This window comes from Macrobrachium nipponense, chromosome 39, assembly GCF_015104395.2.
Source record: "Macrobrachium nipponense isolate FS-2020 chromosome 39, ASM1510439v2, whole genome shotgun sequence".
Lineage (NCBI taxonomy): Eukaryota > Metazoa > Arthropoda > Malacostraca > Decapoda > Palaemonidae > Macrobrachium > Macrobrachium nipponense.
Window position 1 is genome coordinate 50,058,580 of NC_061099.1, and position 20,000 is coordinate 50,078,579.

General features: G+C 35.1%; 1 protein-coding gene across 2 annotated transcripts in view; it reads left to right on the plus strand.

The window, feature by feature from the left end:
* The window catches only part of LOC135210335 (proteoglycan 4-like), a 167,948-nt gene extending 151,467 nt beyond the window's left edge, over window positions 1–16,481 (plus strand). For both annotated transcript variants that reach the window (XM_064243222.1, XM_064243223.1), the window contains exons 10-11: window positions 6,184–6,334; window positions 6,890–16,481. In XM_064243222.1, coding sequence (XP_064099292.1) covers window positions 6,184–6,334; window positions 6,890–7,680 — 942 coding nt within the window. In that variant the 3' untranslated portion in view covers window positions 7,681–16,481. The remainder of the gene's footprint in view (window positions 1–6,183; window positions 6,335–6,889) is intronic.
* Window positions 16,482–20,000: the final 3,519 nt, after the last annotated feature.

Sequence of the window (20,000 nt, forward strand, 5' to 3'; positions counted from 1 at the left end):
AATTGTGTGCAGGGCAAAGCATGGTTAATGGGCTGCACAAAAGGCCATGAACTTCTTTGCATTGTGTTAAAAACAATGAACATTAAATTTGATATCAGGAGTTACTATAGTTTTACAATGTGAGAACTGTTATACAGAATTTAATGGCTAATTTGGATTATAAAGAAACAGTGAGTTATCTATAGTCATGCAGGTAGTGATTAGAATGTGCCACCTAACTTCAACAATGTTTTGTGAAATCTGAAGTTAATGGGATTGAATGTTGTCTAGAAGATGCCAAAACATGGATGTAACAGGAGATGTAGTTTAATAAATAGATTCACAGTAAAAAATTAAAATTTGCCATTTCTCTAATAAAATGTGCTCTAGGTCAAGACATCCATTTTGAATTGATGAAACATTTAACCACCCTTTAACCGTTAAATGGATGGGCACCATCATGTGAGTATCGAAAACAGGTTTTGGGTGGTGAACGGGCTAACTCATAGTAAGTGTTAATATTACACGCCATATGATTTTGATGAATTTAGCATGAAAGATTATAAATGACTTTTGGCAACTGTGGTTTCTCAGCTCGGGGTGGGAGTCAGAGGTAACTCTCACTATGATTTTAGACTTGTAGAGGAATGTTTCGCCGCTGTCTGCACATGACGTCTTATTTGTTCATATACAAAACAAACCTTCTGTCTTAACATTAGGATAGATACTCAGCGCCAGCTGGAAACCGGTAAAGTTTAAAATAATTGTGTACGCAAGGGACTATTGGCATCTGTGCTTCGTCACGAGACATGTGGGGCCACCCACATACCCCTCATTAACTCGTGACCCCGTTAGTTATTTTCTTACAGCCTTTTAGTGAGGACGTGCTTTGCTCCGTCCTTTTAAAGCCGGTTTAGTTTGCCCCCTGTTGTTTTCAATTTGTCATTTGGAATTCCTGGGTATGTGAACATGAAGCCTTCTCATGCTGCAAGACTTCCTGGATATCACAAGAAGCAGATATGTAAACGCCCTGTTATTTTCTTCGACATCGAAGTACTTATCGTGTAGTAAGTCGTAGGTGAAGAAACTCTTAAGGTACAGTTAATTCGTTACCTGTGCTTGGGAATATCGCATATTCATATGGATTGCCTGTAATCCAAAGCTTTGATGTATCTGGATGTGCTTTGGGGAAGTAATTATGACTAATTGTGCTCCTTTCCCTGCAGGGAGAGGCGTGCATCACCATCTTGTTTTTGTTCAGTTTACGTGGGTAGAGAGGATGCAGGTGTGCGGTCGGCGTTAGGCTTATCAGGAGAACCAACCCAAGAAGGACAGTTGGTTTGATGTATAATGTCGTGTTGCCACCCAGGATCCCACGTGATGGATGTCCCTTTTATCCTGACATGCACTGGATGGCGGCCGGATGCGTCGTCATCTGTAAAGAAGCAGAAAGGGCAACAAGGCAGCCTTTAATGTCAGGTTGCTATGACTACAAGAATAACATCAACAGCCTTGCACTTCTGGTAGGGTGCTGGCTTCGCATTCGAGTTGCTCAGTGACGTCATAAACATGGCGACCACCATGACGTCTCTTCACAGCTGCGGCCTACACGAAGACATGCTTCCATTTTCATTTCGAAGTACTTTACAACTATGCTTTCGGATGGGAGGTTTTTAATGCACATTGTTTTTTAGAGAAATTACAAGCGTTAGGAGATATAAGTCACATAATGGAAAAGAGACAAGTCTTTCCTCTGTATCCTTCCGCTTAGGCGTCAAGCTTAGGTGACTGGCTTTGATGCCAGTGCGTTCTCCTGCCAATCCTGGAAAAAATAGGGACTTCGTAGCTGATCCTAGAGCCAAGAGGAGAATTTTCTTCTCCATCTTTGAGCCAGGATTGTTACATCCTTATTATATGAAAGCACAAGAAGTAGTTGTAATTGTCGAACAAGTGAATGATGGAAAGTTAGTCTTGTATGGCTGCTGTGAAGAGTTGGAAAAGGCTAGAATCAGGGACTTCGTGACTGATCCTCGTGCCAAGAGGAGAAGAATAATTTCTTCTTCATCTTTGAGCCAGGACTGCCACGTCCTTGTAAAGTAGAAATGCCACAGAAGGTTGGGTCTCTTGATCTTGGCTGCAAGATTACCATAAACAGCCTCACGCTTTCATCAAGCGTGTTGACGTCATAGACAAGACCGCTTGCAAATGGTGGTGGTCATGACGTCACAGCCTACTGATTCTCGATTTACTTCGCTGCCTCCTTAACCTAATATGCTTTTTGACTCATTGGTACACACAGTAATGAAGAATAAACAGGATCTAGAGGTGAAAATGGCTAAGTAAGAAAAAGAAAAGGCGTGATTCTTCGTCTTCTTCGTCTTCTTCTCTAGATGGTGTTATAGCTAAGTTCGATGGCATCACTGAGTGTACCAGTCAAGCGTTGGAGGATATGGGATTTCGTGACTGATCCTCAGGACAAGAAGAGAAGAGTAAATTCTTCTTCATCTTCGAACCAGGACTGTCACAGCCCAATCAGCAAGAAAATCAAGAAGTCAGTGGCTGGTAAGCTCAAAGCAATCGGACGAAGCCGTTTACAAGAGTCCGAACGAGCGAAAGCGTTGACTGTCCCTGGGCTAGCGGCCGACGCGGAGTTGCCAGTGGTGACTACAAAGAGTCTAAGAGAGACTGCAATGCCATGTCTTAACTTGATACATACGCCAATGCTTTTACAAACTTTTTCCATGGACTCTAGATCTTAGAGTAATAAAATATGATAAAATTGCTCTCATATTTGTATATAGGATTGCAAACAGATACCTTCTCAAATCCTACTGACTATAATATTTTCAAGATCGAGCCATCAGCGGCCATTAAAGATCAAAGTTGCTGAGGCCGTATGGTTAGACGACCATGACGAATGCAAATATAGATACCTTCTCAAATCTTACTGACTATTCGGGATTGAGCCATCAGTGGCCATTAAAGATCAAAGGTGCCGCGGCCTTATGGTCGGAAGGCCATGACGTATGCAAATAGATACCTTCTCAGATCCTACTGACTATTTGAGATCGAGCCATCAGTGGCCATTAAAGAACAAAGGTGCCGCAGCCGTATGGTCAGACGGCCATGACGCATCCGGATGTTTGTCAGAGGGTAGGAGTGAGTTAACGTCTCCTTTGGCTGAACACAGTGCGTTAGAACCGGAGGGAAGAGAAAACCAAGAGTTTCTGGCTTCGTATGAGGTGGTGATTGATTTAATTAGTCAATTCAATAGCCTTTCGGAAAGCACGGAGACACCTGCCAGCATGCTTCCCCCAGGGGTTGACATGGTGTTTGGTTTGAAAAAGGATACAAAAGTGTGTGAATTACCTTGTTCTAGTCATGTAGAGTCCCTTTTACAATACGTAAAATGCACGGATTGATAGAAGGATATGGATACCTCTTAGTAATCGTATGCAGCCTGAATGGTGAGAAGTAGCATACTTTGGGTTGACTCCAGAAAATTTCCAACCTTTACAGGTAAGGAGAATTCCCATGTATTATGTACTTGTTGGTATAAGCTGGTTTCTTCCTGTAAGAATATTGACCAAACGCTTCGACTCTTACACAAGTAGTTAAAGTTAATCAATAGCTTGGTTCCTTCAAAAGTTCTGTAGAACCATTCTTCTTGATGAAATCGAATGGGAACTTAAGTCAAAAGAAAGAGGTGAATGTCTTTCTTTCGTCACTTAAGGTAGCCAAGCCTAAGTAGGGCACTTGTAACCTAAGATGCTATAGCCAGGATAATTGGGTCATATTTTACAACAAATTTATGTACTAGGAATTTGTTCACAATTTTGAGCTCTTATCTGTGATGATAATTTTTGAGCAGTAATAATAATTTTACAAAATGAAATGAAATCTTTAGAAAAAAACAAGTATAACTTGGTAACATTTACAAGTGTCTTCTCAAAAAGCCTTACACAGGGTTGCAAATAGTCACTTTCAATTTCCTGAGGAAAGTAAGGAAATTTTTTAGATTTTTTTTTTTTCTCTTACACCTTGTGCATTTGCATACCATCCTCTTTCCATTGATGTGCTTTTTTCTTGAATTGGCCAGCCTTAAAGTTTGCCTGGTCTGCGGGTTTGCATGAAATTATTATAAGCCTGTCCCTTAAGGGTTAACCAGAAGCTACTTGCTTCAGTATTATAAGCAACTTTGGACAAAGAAGCTGTTTTAAAGATAGTGTTAACATGCTGCCATCATGCCAATAGGAAAACATTTGAAAGATACCAATAGTTCAGCAAACTATATATCATTTGGAGAAGTGGAAAAATGGTAAATTCATGGTTTAACATGTTACCAAATAATTACCACTGGTCAATTTGAATCACAGGAAAATAGATCTGCATTGGATCCCCAGTGTTTCTTTGAAGACTATATTCAACAAGGATTTAGAAATAAAATGATTGCCATATTTTTTTACATCTGAAAGATTTATGATACTACATGGAAGACCATGTTGAAAATACTGTATAACAAAGGTATTCAAGGACACCTTCCTTTATTCATAAAATACTTAACTGATTGCATTGTCCAAGAGCAACTGGATAATATTTATGCAGGGTAGTCCCAAGTTTACAATGTAGGTTCCATTCTTATGCCTGTTGTAAGCTGAAAACTCATTGAAAATCTTAAGAAAACATACATTTAATCCTTGAGTGTCGTGAAAACAGTACAACATGCATTTTTATTGATTTTTTCATCAGAAACACCTTGAAAATTTTACTACTTGACTGCTTTGGACCCATGTTTCTTCTGTTGGATCAGCAATGTAAACTTGGAAATGATTTCTGATGGATATATTTGAAAAGTGTCGTAAGTTCGGAACGTCATAAGCCAAACTCATCGTAACCCAGGGACTGCCCGTATTAGTATCTAACACTTATATATCACCATGTTATGGCACAATGTGTCACTTATGCATTTGAGCCATATATATGTAAAAGGGGATTTTAAAAATGGTTACTGACAAACACCAGAAAGGGAGGACTACATTCATAGCCATTGTTTATCTTTCGTTGGATGACAGCCCCCCTCCCCCCCTCCCCTTTGCTATGTAGAACAAAACATAATACATACACATCTATTAACAGATAAATAGCTCAGCAAATTGTAATGTATTTAAAGCTCCAGATAATTATTACATTTATATACATAAACATTATATAATTATAGATAGTGATGTGTGCTTGTGTAAGTAGGTCACATATTGCAGGTAAAAGCAGTGCATATCAGTGTTTTTACTTTTTCTTTGATAGTAGTGTATCATTATGTAAGGGTTTCAAGTTAATTTTAATAACCACAAACTAAAGATTGTTATTTTTTATTTCTAGTCATCTGTGTCGATCATCAGCTAACCTCACTCCTGTCCCGCCCTCACTATTGAGAATATTCACAGCTGTTTTTACTGAACAGAAATGTTTGAAAAAGGGATGTGCAGATATATGTTTTTAAAATATGTAGTAAAAAATGTACACATTTAATTGTTAAGTTCAAAAATGTACACATTTGATTGTTAAGTTCAAAAATGTACACATTTAATTGTTAAGTTCTTGTAATGCAGTTAGTCCCTGTGTTAATGTTGAAGTTCACATTTCAATTTATTTTTGTCATCACATTGTGTTATTCTACTTTCAAGTGTAAATATTTGTTATAGCCATAACATATTGTATTTTAAGAAGCCTATGCGGTATTAATAATTACTTTTATAAGTTATAGCCTAATATTTTGATGGTCTTGTATGCTGCTACTTGACAACTTGTGATTTCCGTAATACAAGATTTACTTACTTTATTCAGTGGAATCATAACTTGGATTGAATAAGAGGAAATTATATATTAATTCTGGGAAACATAAGGAGTACCTGATTTATCAAATTTGTGTTAATATTTTTACTAAGATCAAACCTTTATGACCAGTCCTGTTAGAGTTAGGCCAAGTATGTTAATTCTAGGTTTTGGTTGAACTATTTATTTGTATTAATAATACTGATAAAATGAAGCACATTCATTTCATTCCAAGATAGGTTTAGGCCTTTGCAAAAGAAAAGGTGACTACAGTGACTTAGGTTTGGGAATGTTCTCTAATTTTGCTGTGAATTTGTATGTGGTTTTGTCTGATAATTTTTATTCTTATCCATCATCTCTTTCTAAAAATTCCAGTGTATTCAGTGGATTGAGGATGCAAAGTTGAACCAGCTTAGAAGAGACGGCATAAAATTTGCACGCATTCAACTTTGCGATAATGATATCTACTTTTTGCCTCGCAACATCATTCATCAATTTAGAACTGTCACAGCTGTTTGCAGTGTTGGTATGTATGCTCTTGCCTTCTTTTATTATTGAACATTTTCTTCCTTTCTTACATGATCTTATTCTAACTTCTAGTCTAGTTTCACCATAGACAGTGATATTTTATAGAGGAGTATTCTTCAGCTTGAACTGTAAATCAGTCATTGCAACTTTTAACAAGGTACAAGTAATTAGTCATTAATCCAGCACGGGTGGGACCAGTGAGATTCCAGGTTATTGTTCTAGCATCCCTGTGCCAGAACAAATAGGAGGGTACACCTACCACCTGTTAATTACATTACTTCTAAGTTTCAACGACTGATCCAGTTTGTGCTGAGGAATACTCCTACATAGATAAAAGCTATGGATTGTATATAGTACATGAAAAATATAAAAGATAAAAGGCTATGGATTGTATATTGTACATGAAAAATATAAAGCACTTAAAAAAAAATTAATATTTTTGGGAAAATTTTACAAATACAGGCAGTTTAGTTGTTAGTATTTTATGAGTGGACTTATCATATTTTATGTAGTGTTGTTAAAGCTCAGATATTGTATATGATTTCATTTTCAGCTTGGCACGTTCAGTTAAAACAGTATTATCAAGTTCCCAATATTGAGAAGGGGAAGGAGAAGGAAAAGAAAGATGACACTCCCTTGTCTCCTGTAAAGGCTGAGGTTGGGGAAAAGAAAGAGAAATCAGCGTCTGTCTCTTCCACGCCTTCAAAACATCATAAAAGCCATAAGAATGAAAAGAAAGACAAATATGATAAGGACCGACATGATAAACATCGGCACAAACATAAAAATAAAGACAGAGAGAAAGAGAAACACAAAGATAAGGATCACAGAAGGAGTGAACATAAAAGTAAGAAAAGAGATAAACCAGAAAAAGATGAAACAGAGAGAGTAAAAAAGAGATTGAGACTAGATTCAAGTTCATCTGTGGATGAAGCCAGTGGTGTAGAAGTGAAGACTGAAAAGGACAAATCAAGCTCATGTGATTCCGTTGAGCCAGAACCTAAGAAAGCTAAAGTGGATAATGGTGATTCAGTTGTAGAAACAAAGAGTGAAACTAAAACAGAGGTGAAAACAGAACCTGCGCCAGAAGTGACTCATGCTCAACAGGAGTGCCCAGTAGAATTAGTGGAAAAGGTAAATGATGTGAGTTCTGATAGGACAAATACGACTACAGATGTAGCGAAAGGGATTTCAGATAAAGCTGCCACACCTGTTAAGCCAAAACAAGCAACTGCTTCATCTGTGTTAGGAAATCGCCCGAAGACTCCAATCAAGTCTGGAGAAGCGTGTGATTTGGTTGGTACGATCATGGCTGGGATGAAGCAAGCAAGTATGCACAAGTAGGTATAAATTTGTGTAAAACTCATAGGTGATTTATATTTTCCAACTGGTGTATAAAGTTCGTCAAGTAATCCTGCACACAACAGACTACTTTAGCAAGGAAAGAAAGATGCTGATTGAGTTCCAGTTAATAAAAATATGCATTTAATTGCCTTAGAAACAATACCAACCTTGTGTGTTGTGACCCTATTGCAGGTATCTTTTTGAAGAGAAGAAACACCCACAGTCTAACAGATCAAATCATTGCTAAACACAAACACACACCTAATAGGTGGTGATGTTTGAAATCAAGAGAAGTTGTGTCCTTTGTATGTAGAGATGTATATTGCTGTAGATAAAGCTATTTATTAATAGATTTTACTATTGTAGTGGGTAGTTTTCTGTAATAACTGAATACCAGAGAGCCTTGTAATTTGATTATAATGTGCTGGTTTCACGTAAATTGTTATATTTAAATCAAAGAACTAAAGTGATTGTATGTTTTATATACATATGGGAAAATAGATTTCAAAAGGAAGTTATTTCTCCTTAGCACACAGTTTTTATCCTAGAAAATTTAATATTTGGAATCTTCAGAACATTCTTGTCCTAATTGCTGAAATAGTTTCTTGTGGGTTTACATGGATTTTATCAATGCATAAATCACTTAGTTTTTAGTGGCAGCTACTGGTCCATTTTTGAGAACACTTTAAGCTTTAAGCTCTCAGAGAGCATTGGGTCATGTATATTTTGGATGGAAGAAGTGTGCCATGGAGAAAATGGCTTCTTTGTTACGTTGAAGTTCACTTTCTTCTTATGAATCGATATTTTCCAAATTTGTCACTGATATGCCAGATTACCCTAACCTTAGACAACAAATGCAAGTGCTTAGTCATACAAAATACTGGATTTTGGGGATAGGGTTTAGAATAAGCTTTTTAAAAGTAGATGCTACAGAACACGTTTTGGGGTATTTTAAATGCGCTATACTGTACTTGGTTTATTGCTGTCACTGTTTCAGTGGTCATGCACTGAATCCATGAACTATACCATGCTGTTAGCAGGGCTCATCTGCATATCTGTCAGATGTACTTAAGTTAAGATTTGCACATAAAGTGTAGATGGGCCTGCTTACTCTTGGATTCCCCAACACACAAATGCTAAGAGTGCCTCTTTGAGTCTAGAAGGAAGACATACAGTAATGCTGAGATATGGCATTGTTTGACCTGGCACTGTTAATGTTTTCAAAACCCAGTGAACAGAGTGTATACTATAAGATGTATATGTTTTGAATGGGGTGCATGTGTGCAAGGTAGGTTAGTATAAAGTTTTCCTGAAAGTACAAAAATACCTTATGGTCACTGGGCTGAACAGTTTGTGACAGGCTCTTGTGGTACTTGGGGTATTTAAAAATTTTAGGCAATTATTGTACTGTTTTGACCAATGCATGTGGAAGTAGAATATTATCCTGAGTTTGAAAACAAATGCACATTTTTATTATTTCTTTGTCTTCCTTAGTCTGACTCTGGAATGAATTTTTAATTAGTACAAACATTGGTTTTCTACGTTTTTATGCACTCTCTTTTTTTTTCTTTTTTTTACAATTGTAACCAAAGATCTATTCTTGTCTTGTAATCTTGTATTTTTATTTTTACATTTGGTTGGTGAAGTATTGATCAGGTTTTACTCTCTTGAAGCTTTTAAACATGTGGATAGGTATTAATGTTTAAGTTTACTTTCTCATAATAACAGTGACTTTTTCCCAGATGAATGTTTGTTCATTTTTTAAACTTTTTCTCATGATTTTGGAGTTTCTTTTAACTTTCGCAGCCTTAAGAATGGTGGAGTTGGTTTATTGTTGTTATTTCACCTTGTGAAGCTGTTGGTATGCAGGAAAGGTACTTTTATCAAGGGTTGGATGGTAGTTAACATGAAATTGTACAAGATGTGTCAGTTGCTTAGTCACAAAGGAAAGTTGCCCACGAAATTTGAGTGGTTGAGTATATAAGATCAGTCATCATACATATTGCCTTCTTATGTGTATTTTTAAAGCTGTCCAAAAATTACCCCTGGGCAAAAGCAAATGAATTTTAATGTTGACATAAATCTGTAATGTCAAGAACGAAAGACAAAAATGCAGCCGCAGTACTCCAGTGAAGGTACATGTAATGCCCTGTATCATGCTTTCTTTCTTTCACTGTCTATCTCTTGTTGAGTAGAGTACTAATCTTGAAAGTCCTTTCAATCCCTCTTCTTGGGCTTTAATCACATTTCACAAACTTTATAACCAGGGAAGTATTTTCATGAAGTTGATATAAATTTTCAATTTGAAGTATGCATTGAGTCTTGAATAACTAATATAATAAGAACATTACTGATCACGTAACAATGTTCAGAAACAGCTTTGTACAAATGTCTTGAATGTTGATACACTTCATTTGAACACCATTTTGTTTAAAACAGAGTAGTACATTGTGTTTTGTGGATATCTTTACGTACAGCAAAAAATGATTTCTTTACTAATGTATTTAGCATGGAATTATGAAATACTGTAACTATCAGGACCTATGTTTTCATTTTGAAGGGAAAGTTTTATTTTATTTCCATCTTGGCTTTTTGATATTAGCTTTGCTTGTGCATACATACTTAGAATTTGGTTGATAATTGTGGAATCAGAATGCCCAATTTTTGACATCATTAGCTATGATGGTAGATAATTTTTCTTCTTTGGCTTAATGTTTTTCTTATACAAAACAGCAAGCAGATGTTAGAAGTTCTAGAATGGTAAATGAGATCTACAGAAAATATTGCATGGAATGAAGCCAAGAAGAGATGCAGACATATTTATTTCACTGAGGTTATTTTGTAATGAAAATCTATGGAAGTTAACTAACATTCTCCTCTCCCTCACATCAGTGCCCACTGGGACCAAACTAGGGTGGCAATCCTTATTGATGTAATCACAACTACTCGATATAAAAGAAAGAGGTAGGTTAAAGGGAACTCCTTTTAAACTGGCAAGACAGCAGCAGTTTCAGATATAGTTGCTGTAGTTTTGACTTCCCATATTCACTCTGCCTTCCATTCTTGTATTTTAGGAGGGTGTTGTACATCTACCTCATTGAAATGTGTTGTTGCTGGTGTTGGGTCTTACTGTTGTACTGTTTCTTGTGAGTAGCTTGCTGAAGTGTGTCAGAATGCTTCCTTGTCTAGCAGCCTCATAGTTTCCTTGCAGCCCTTTGTTGTGGTTGGCAGTCTTCTTCTACAGGGCTTGTGGAAAGCCTTTCTTGAAAAGAATTGCAATTATTAGAAAGTATTCCAATTTTCTATGAAATTGAGACATTCTTTTAAGGTATATATAGGTTAAAAAACTTATCAATACCTTAATTATGGAAATTTTCTTCTGGAATAGGTTTGCAGTTTGTACTTCAGGTGTTAGTTTTAAGTCAAATTATGAATGTTTGATAGATTTTATAGCTTTCATATTGTGACTTCTTTTAAGGCATCATAACTCTAAAAAAAATTACAATAATTTAAAGCATATTTTGTATAGTAGGCAATTGTTTATTCTACCAATAACATCCCTTACTTAAACACTTCATTTGTAAAATTATTAATTTATCCAGAGAACTTAACTTTAAAAGCTTAGTACTGTATATATGGTTTTTAGCTCTTGTAAGCTTTTCCAAATCACATATGTCAAGGCAACCTGCCACTAATCAAATGGAACAGGATGGGAAAAAAAATCTAGCTCTCAATTAGATGAATGGTATTTTTTAATGATTTGCTAATCAGTGGTTTTGATGGTTTTCTGAAATATTCATAATGGGATTCAATGTGTTTATTACAAAGGTTTTGGCTGCATTAGCAACATAGCTTAGATTTTATGCTGTTGAAGATTTAAAGGCTAATTCATGTACATGAATTTTTCCACTTTTAAGCGACTGTTTCATCATTTCTGATGTGAACAAAAACTCAAATTGTAAAACTGTTGAACTGGAAAATTTTTTCAGGATTACAGTACATAATATACTTGATATATATGATTAGACAAGCAACAAAAATTTGGTACTTATTCATATTTTAAAGCAATTGATGAAGTATTAAACTCCACTGTGTTAAGTATGAGAACTTTATGTACAAAGTCAAGTATGTGGATGCATTTGGTATACTATTTAGGATTTTTCAGTGTACTAATAATATGCAATGAAGAGTACTATATGTTAAGCAATGGCAACTTCATGCAATTTCTTCAGGCTTTATACATCATTTCTTGATTACCTTTGAAATTTTTTGGTTTTGCACTTTTGTGAAGTAGGGTTTTTAATACTTGTAATACTTTTTAGGATCTAACTCTATTTCAGATCTATTTCATGCGAATTCTGTCGTGGAAGTCTTCTTGTTATTCTTGCACATCCCTTTTCTTTTATTTCATAATAGTACTGTTTGACTGTTTTTCCTATTTTATTTAAGTCATCTTTGTTTTTCAATTCAGTGTGTTGCCTGCCTGTTCTCTATGCAAACATGAAAAGTTTTGTCTTGAGTAGTGCAAAGATCCCTCTGTTGACTAGTTTTTGACACATCTAAGGAAAATCTATGCCATTTTTTTTCCACTGGTTTCTAATCCAAAGCAAGAAATGTAAGAGAAGGCTGATATCCTTCAACAAAATTTGTTTTTCTTACTTTAAGCAAAAGACAGACTTGAGTTTTGGAAGTCTTCATTGTCCATGCACTTGTGAAAAAATGGTTTTCTTGAACATCCAGTCAGTTTTGAGCATTGTTTTGTTACCATTTAGTAGTATACATTATATTTATAAATAATAGGTATGGTTGATCACTGAAAAAGCAAGATTTTTTTTGTGGAAATCTTCATGGTTTTAACTATTCGGAGGTTCATATGGTCAAAGATTTTGGATGATTGTGCATTGTAATTTTTGTATTATACCTTGTGCCAGTATTACAAGATATAATTAATTATTCTTTGTCATCATTTCTTATATCATATATCTTATTTTTTAATGCTGTATGGCAGGCAGCTATGTTAGGCTTGTGTCTCACAGATTAAAATGATTTTTCCGAGATTTAAAAAAAACAAAAACAAAAAAAACAAAAAAACGTAGAACAAAATCTATGCTGAGTAGTTGTGGTTATTTATTCATCTTTTTAAGGGCCATTTTAGTATATCATTTGGTTAAGTATAAGAAGTAATTGAAATTGTCTGATATAAAATCTTTTTGTAAAAAGAATTGCTGTCTCACAGAGGAAGTAATAGCCTGCATGCATTGTATAATTGCTGTACAGGACTTTGTTAGTCAGCATAATATGTATTTGTTGTTCATTCAAAACAGTTATGTAGTCATTAATATAAAGTTGGCCATAGCTTTCATTATTCCAGTCTTGCAGAATGAAGCTGCTATGTTAATTAAAAAAAATCCATATATGTTGTGCAAGACCTATTAGTTAGAAGTATCAATATGTCAAAACTAGTTTACTAATTACTTGCGACATTTATTTTCTGTATTTCATATAACTAATAGAATGGCTTGGGTATGTATACTTTGCTCATTTTATTGAAAAACATATGCAGACCAGTTTTATTCAGTATCACAATAGTACATGCAAATTTGAGATTTCTGATTCCTTTCTTCCATCGGAAATTTCTGGTTTTTCAGATTTCACTGATGGTTTTAACTTTTTTTAATGCTTTGACTAATCTTTTTTTTTATCATTTGCTGATGCTAAATTTTCAACTTAAATGGGATTGGGATTATTTTTTTTCTGGGCTCAGCCTGTGTCGCTCTGTGGAAGTGGTATCCACTCGCTCTTTTACTATACCGACACCTTTAATTAAAAGGTGAGCGAGCCAGGATATTCTGGTACTATCGTTTCTCTTTTTTCTCTGGTATATATAGCAATATTTATACCTTAGAAATGAGTATCAAAGGATCCATTTCACTGGGCGACACAGGTCATTGCCCAGAGATAGATTTTTCCTCCGTCAAAATCCTCTTCTTCTTCTTCTTCTTCTTCTTCTTCTTCTTCTTCTTCTTCTTCTTCTTCTTCTTCTGGCTTTATTTTTGCAGTCAGTGTAATTATTTGAGGTTCATCATTAAAACATCTCAGGTTCCCTATTTTGAATGTTTTTGGGATTAGCGATGGCAGCATAAAAATTTATTGTAATTGGGATGTATAGTGTGTTCAGATAAGTTTTCTGGCAGCACCAAGTAATGTGCTCTTCATTAGCCTCTCCTTATGGTTTGTACTTCATCTGTGGAACTGTAATCCTTCCACATCTTAGGAATCCAATTTAGGAATCTAATTTAAATATATCTAGGGAAGAGGCCCTACCACAATACATAGTCTTGTTTTTTCATTGTTTGAAAATACAGTGTATTTTGACATTTTTATTTTTGAAGGAAACCTTTCACGTAAAATTAATCCTTCCACTTCTTAAGAAATCTAATCCTTCCACAGATGATCATAATCAGTTTCCATTATGGAGTCTGATTGTACTGTTTGTTGAAATCTAATCCTTCCGGATGTTTGGGATCTGTTTTTTTCCATGTGCTGGGAGTGTATTTCTTTTATGTTTTCAGTCCTCCTTTCCATATGTTAGTATTGGATTGCCAAAAGCATTGTTGCATCTTAACTGGTACTAAGGTTTTATTGTCGCCTGATAATGCATGTTGTAGGGTAATGGTAATTCAATCCATCCATCTCTCAGTTTTCTTCAGTAACTTTCTTGCTGGTGCAGAAGCAACTCTTGTTAAAGGCAGACCATTGGCTTGTACATAATGTTTTCTCCCTTTTTTTTTTTTTTTTTTTTTTTTTTTTTTTTGTCTTTTCCCTTGTTGATGCTTAAGTATTAATTTTTCAATTTTCTAATAAGAGAGTGCTTGAAAAGCTAAGGTTAATCCAAAATATCCAGAGATGTAGATTATTTTATAAAAGTTAATCATTGTAATCTCTTTGTTGATAAAGAAATTTACCTGTTCTGGCAATACTAGTATAAGACTGCTAATGCATTGTGTAAATATATTTTTTTGTTTGTATAAATGTTAATTTAGTTATTAAAACAAATACTTTATAGTTATTATCTAGATGTTGGTGATGCCAAAATATAATTTATTCTTCCTCCTTAACATTTTAGGAGCCATTTGATTGTAAAATGGGGTGTAATTTATTTATGCTACACAGTACTTGCAGTGTTATGGGTGCATCCGGGCAACTGAAAGCATATCTTGAAGAAAGATGGAGCCATAGAAGAATTCTCAAGGGTACAAAAAATGGCTTTATCCTCATCAAAAAGCTTTCTCTGTTTTGTAAGCATAGCTTTACCATGTCAGATCCACAGATTATGTTTATGCCTATATGCACCTTTAAAGATCTGCTTTTGGATTGGGTTGTATATTATACTTTAAGATGTTGTATATCTTGGTTGCTGAGGGTCATTTTCTTTTGTTTTTTGTTAGATAGCATAATTTTGTAAAATGTATCATTTTTCCTGTGAACACAAAAATGAAACTGTTTCAAATTGGCCTGATGCACACTATAATTATGAAGCTTTCTAGATTACTAGGTATGGAAAGATGCAGATTTATACATTTTTTTTCCTTTTTTTTTATACTAATGCAGTGGTCAGTATTTTTCCCCCTTTGTGAGGCTTATCAACAAGGTTTCATATTGCTTTTTCCAAGTTTTGCCTTGTGCAGTAGTTCCAGAGATACAGTGTAGGGAATAGCATAACTTATAAATAAGAAGTTATCTTTTATTCCTTTGTAGTTAATGTAGATTGCTTTTTGTTTTGTGTTACTGGCAGTGGGTGATTTTACTCAGTGTTATACTCGCATTGAATGAGGTATAAGGAATTACTAGTAAACAGTCACCAGGTTGAAGCTCTGCTTGCTGCGGATGCACCCTCCTTATGTTTAGCTAAATTAAGAGTGGATATCCCTTCAAACTCTAACTGCGAGATGCCTGACGAAACATTATACTATATCGCTGTTATTTAGACCAGCGAGAAAGGGATGGGTTGGGTTGGGTTGGGATGGGGAGGGAAAATATATGGCATTTCGCCGTCTTTTACACATCCTGGGTGTTAAACCACTGATCATGGCACAGTAACTTTAGGTCTATTACACATCTAAGTACTTTTTTTCACTACAGCGTGTTGTAATTTATTTGAATGAATGTAATTCTTCCTGTGTATGTATGTGTATGTTTCTTCTTGTCAAATCTGTATGATCTCACCTATTCTTTTTTTAGCATTTACTAAAAATGCAGATTTTGTTTGTTTTGTTTGTTTAAAGGCTCTTAAGAGGCTGCTAAAATTACAGTATACTTTTTTTTTCTTTTTTTTTTGTCTAGAATGGCATTATTTAACCAAGAACAATTATAAATTTCAAGTGAAATTTCTAAAATTGTATGGTTAATATAATTATCAAGACAAATTTTCTTTTGAAACTTGACATTATTTAACCAAGAACAATTATAAATTTCAAGTGAAATTTCTAAAATTGTATGGTTAATATAATTATCAAGGCAAATTTTCTTTTGAAACTTGAGTTATATTTTTGAGGAATTTCAAACCAGTCTGTTAAGCTCACTTTATTTTGTTAAATTTTCTTATATTTCTTTGTTATTCTTTTCCCTGGTTATTTATATGAAGTTTGCCAAGAAATCTGCTTATTTTGACTTCAGTCATTGTGTGCGTCTTCTCTATTTTTACACCTCTCGCAGTCCGCGATTGTTAAGTTTTAAGATGTTTTCAATATCCGTGATGTGTAAATCACAAAATGTATATAAGAAATAAACTATTAGTATGATTGATTTTTATATATTTATCCTACTTCTTTTAAACAGATAAAATCAACTGTTAGATTGTTATGTTCTTCATTCCAAAAAGAGTGCCAGATATAAAATAATACTTTATAGTTCCTTCATCAAATTGGCTACACTCATCTAACCCAGATGAATAACTCGCACAAATTTGTTCTAGGATGCAGATCAACATTACAATCAATGATATCTTGAGTGGTTGTTCAGCTTTCAAACAACATAAATTAACTGTCGGAAACAAATCATAGAAAGTTTTGTCAGTCTTCAGCATATTCAGTTATTACATTTTAAAGGCATTGCAATCATTTAAAGCTAAGAGTGTTTATTCACTTGTCTGATGAAATTACTACTTATTAATGATAGAATTTTATTTTAGTTTTATTATCCAGCAATTTATAATTCTGTTGCAGGACATCTTGTATTATTCCCTTATTGACAGGACACAGGAGTGGATAAAAAAAAAAAGATAATTACAGCTTTAGTATGCAAAGGTAAAGAGATGCAGTTTTGTACAAGGTGTAAAGGAATTAAATAGCTGAGCAGTTCAAGAAAGTCAAGTTGAAAGGTTGAGAGAAAAAGCAAAGCTATCCAAAGCTAACATGTTACTCTACCTGAAAAATCATTCCAACTCTTATTGACCACTAAATTTTTTTTTAATTCGCACTCATTCTGATTTTAAAACCTGCTTTGGAATTCGGTTGATAGTCTTGCTTTCTTGCTCTTAAAACTTTTCCTATACATTTTCTGTTTCTTCAGGCCTTGCCTGGTGTAGATAAGGGCAAATGGCTGCCAGCAGTTGATCTTTGCAGTGGCAAAAAATCAAATTTACTAAAAATGTTGGGGATGAATTTCAAGGAAGATTTGACATGTGGTGCAACTCTTGCCATATATCTTCATTACTACACAGTTAATTTTGTATTGCCTTTCCATGCAACAGATCCTAATTGCTCTAATTAAGGCTGAGAATAAGGCTGCGCATGGCAAGTCCTGTGAAAGTTCACTTTATTAATTCTTTCGTCCAGTTCATTGGTGAAGTCATTTTTTTTTTTTTCATTTTTTTCCCTGCTCCTAACAAAGATTGAATTTTAGTGATTTGAATCATAGTGACTTCATTTCTTTGTTATTTTTGTGATTAATCTTTCCTTGTGACATGTTTAACTCAATTATTCACATAATTAGCAGTGCTGAGTGTTTGAGGCTGGCCTTCTTTTGTCCATCTTATATTACAGTAAGTATTCCACATCGTATTTTATTCGTTATTTGTTCCTACAGGGATACAACTGTCACTTCTTACAATAGGAGTATCTTTCAGTACAAGCTGTAATGGTCATTGAAACCTGGGTAACAACATAGTTAACTGAAGGAGATGGGAAATGAGAGGCGGGTAACCCTCTGTTGGTCTTTTTTGTGATTATTACTGGTGCCATATTATGCCTAAGAATTTTGCATATTTCCTATTCATTTACCATTGGTAATTGCCTAACAGTCATTTTTGTATTCTGAATTATTTAAAATTGTGTAGTATTGTAGTTGGAATTTTTTCATGAAAAATTAACGCAACTCCACTTTCTGGGAGCAATTAGATACTACAAGTAAAATTGTGTCCATGCAAAGAAATTTTTCAAGAAGTTTAATTCTACTGGCATTGAACAGGATATTAACCAGGTACAAACAGCTACCATATGAAGAAGATGTCAAGACATGAGTTGTTTCCATGAGAAAAAGATATCAAAACAAGAGTTGTAAGTACATATACACACCCAGAATAACAAAAAATATGGGTATACAGGCAGTTCCTGGTTTATAACGGGGGTTCCATTCTTGAGATGCATTGTGAGCCGAAAATCGTTGTCAGCTGGAACATCATCAAAAATCAGAAAATCGTAAGAAAACCTTACTTTTGATACTTTGGTTGTATTGAAAACTATGTAAACTACATTTTATTGTGCTTTTAATAAAGAAAAACTTCAAATATTAATTATTTTGCCTTTTTGGAGTCATATTTCTTCCATTGTATTGGCAGCGTAACCCTGGAACATGCGTCGTAAACTTGGAAATTATTTCTGATGAATACAATTGAAAAGCGTCCTAAATTCAGAACGCCGTAAGCCGAAACCGTTGTAAGCTGGGGACTGCCTTATAATGTAAGTAGTTATATTTGATTAGCAAACCCTAGCAAAAAAATTAAAACATTTTAGCAAAATAGAGCACCTACTTTATATATTCTTAAATCTCTCCAATGTAAAAACTTATGTTGTTATGGACTTGGCAAGTAATTTTCTATGGCCCCAAATATGCAAATTGCGAGTCGATGACCGCACAGCCAAGTGAAACTGTAGCACCAAAAGAATCGTCAGTTGTCAGAACCATCAAGGAGGTCATGTTAAAAACAAAACTCGGGTTTGTAAGATCCATCCACATTTTCAATATGGTGTCAACCAAAAATAATTCTAGTGAAAGTAGTGCACACTAACAATTGCTGTGTATCGGATTTATAATGTTTATTACCACGATCACAAGTGTTGCCCAGTGACTTTGAATGCTTACTATCCCCTGTGGGATTCAAACGTCACTACTGACAGATTTGGTGCGGTGGCGTGATCGGTATGGTCTTGGCCTGCCACCTCTGTGGCCAGTTGTTCGATTTTCGGGCATTCCACTGAGGAGTTCGAGAAGTTTATTTCTGGTGATAGAAGTTCTCTCGACGTGATTCGGAAGTCACATAAAGCCGTTGGTCCCGTTGCTGAACAACCACTGGTTCCATGCAACGTAAAAGAACCATACAAACCAGCATGTTGTTTGCATGGAGGAGATGCAATGGTATTTAGCTAACACCCAGAGCATATGTCATCAGTTGACATCTGTGTGGTCTGTATCTACAGTAAACCAGCCTGAGTGAATACCTCACAATTTATATTTTATTGGTCCCAATCCAATAAGGATTTCATCATTCTATAGACTGGGAAACATGCACAATTCACAAGATGAAGTCAGCCATATGATCATATAAGATACCACAACAAATCCAATAAGGCCAAGAAATATTTAGACTGGACATCTAAAAGTGCATTATCATGGAAGTGCTTAGTCGGGAAGCAAGAGAACATAGCCAAGAAGACAGTATGTACCTACTTTTGAAGCAACGCCACCATTGATGCACGGTAGACTACTCCGTATGGGGGGTAGTGCCATCAGTGGACCTCATGTGGTGTACTGTAGGCATTATTTAAGGTTCTTTGTAGAGTGCCTTCGGCCCCTAGCTGCAACCACTTTTGTTCCTTTTACTGTACCTCCTTTCATATTCTCTTTCTTCATCTTACTTTCCACCCTCTCCTAACACTTGATTCATAGTGCAACTGCGAGGTTGTCGTCCTGTTACAACTTTCAAACCTTTTACTGTCAATTTCATTTTCAGAGCTGAATGACCTCACGGGTCCCAGTGCTTGGCCTTTGGCCTAAATTTTATATTCAACTTGACGCACAGTGAACTAGTAGTACTGCAACTT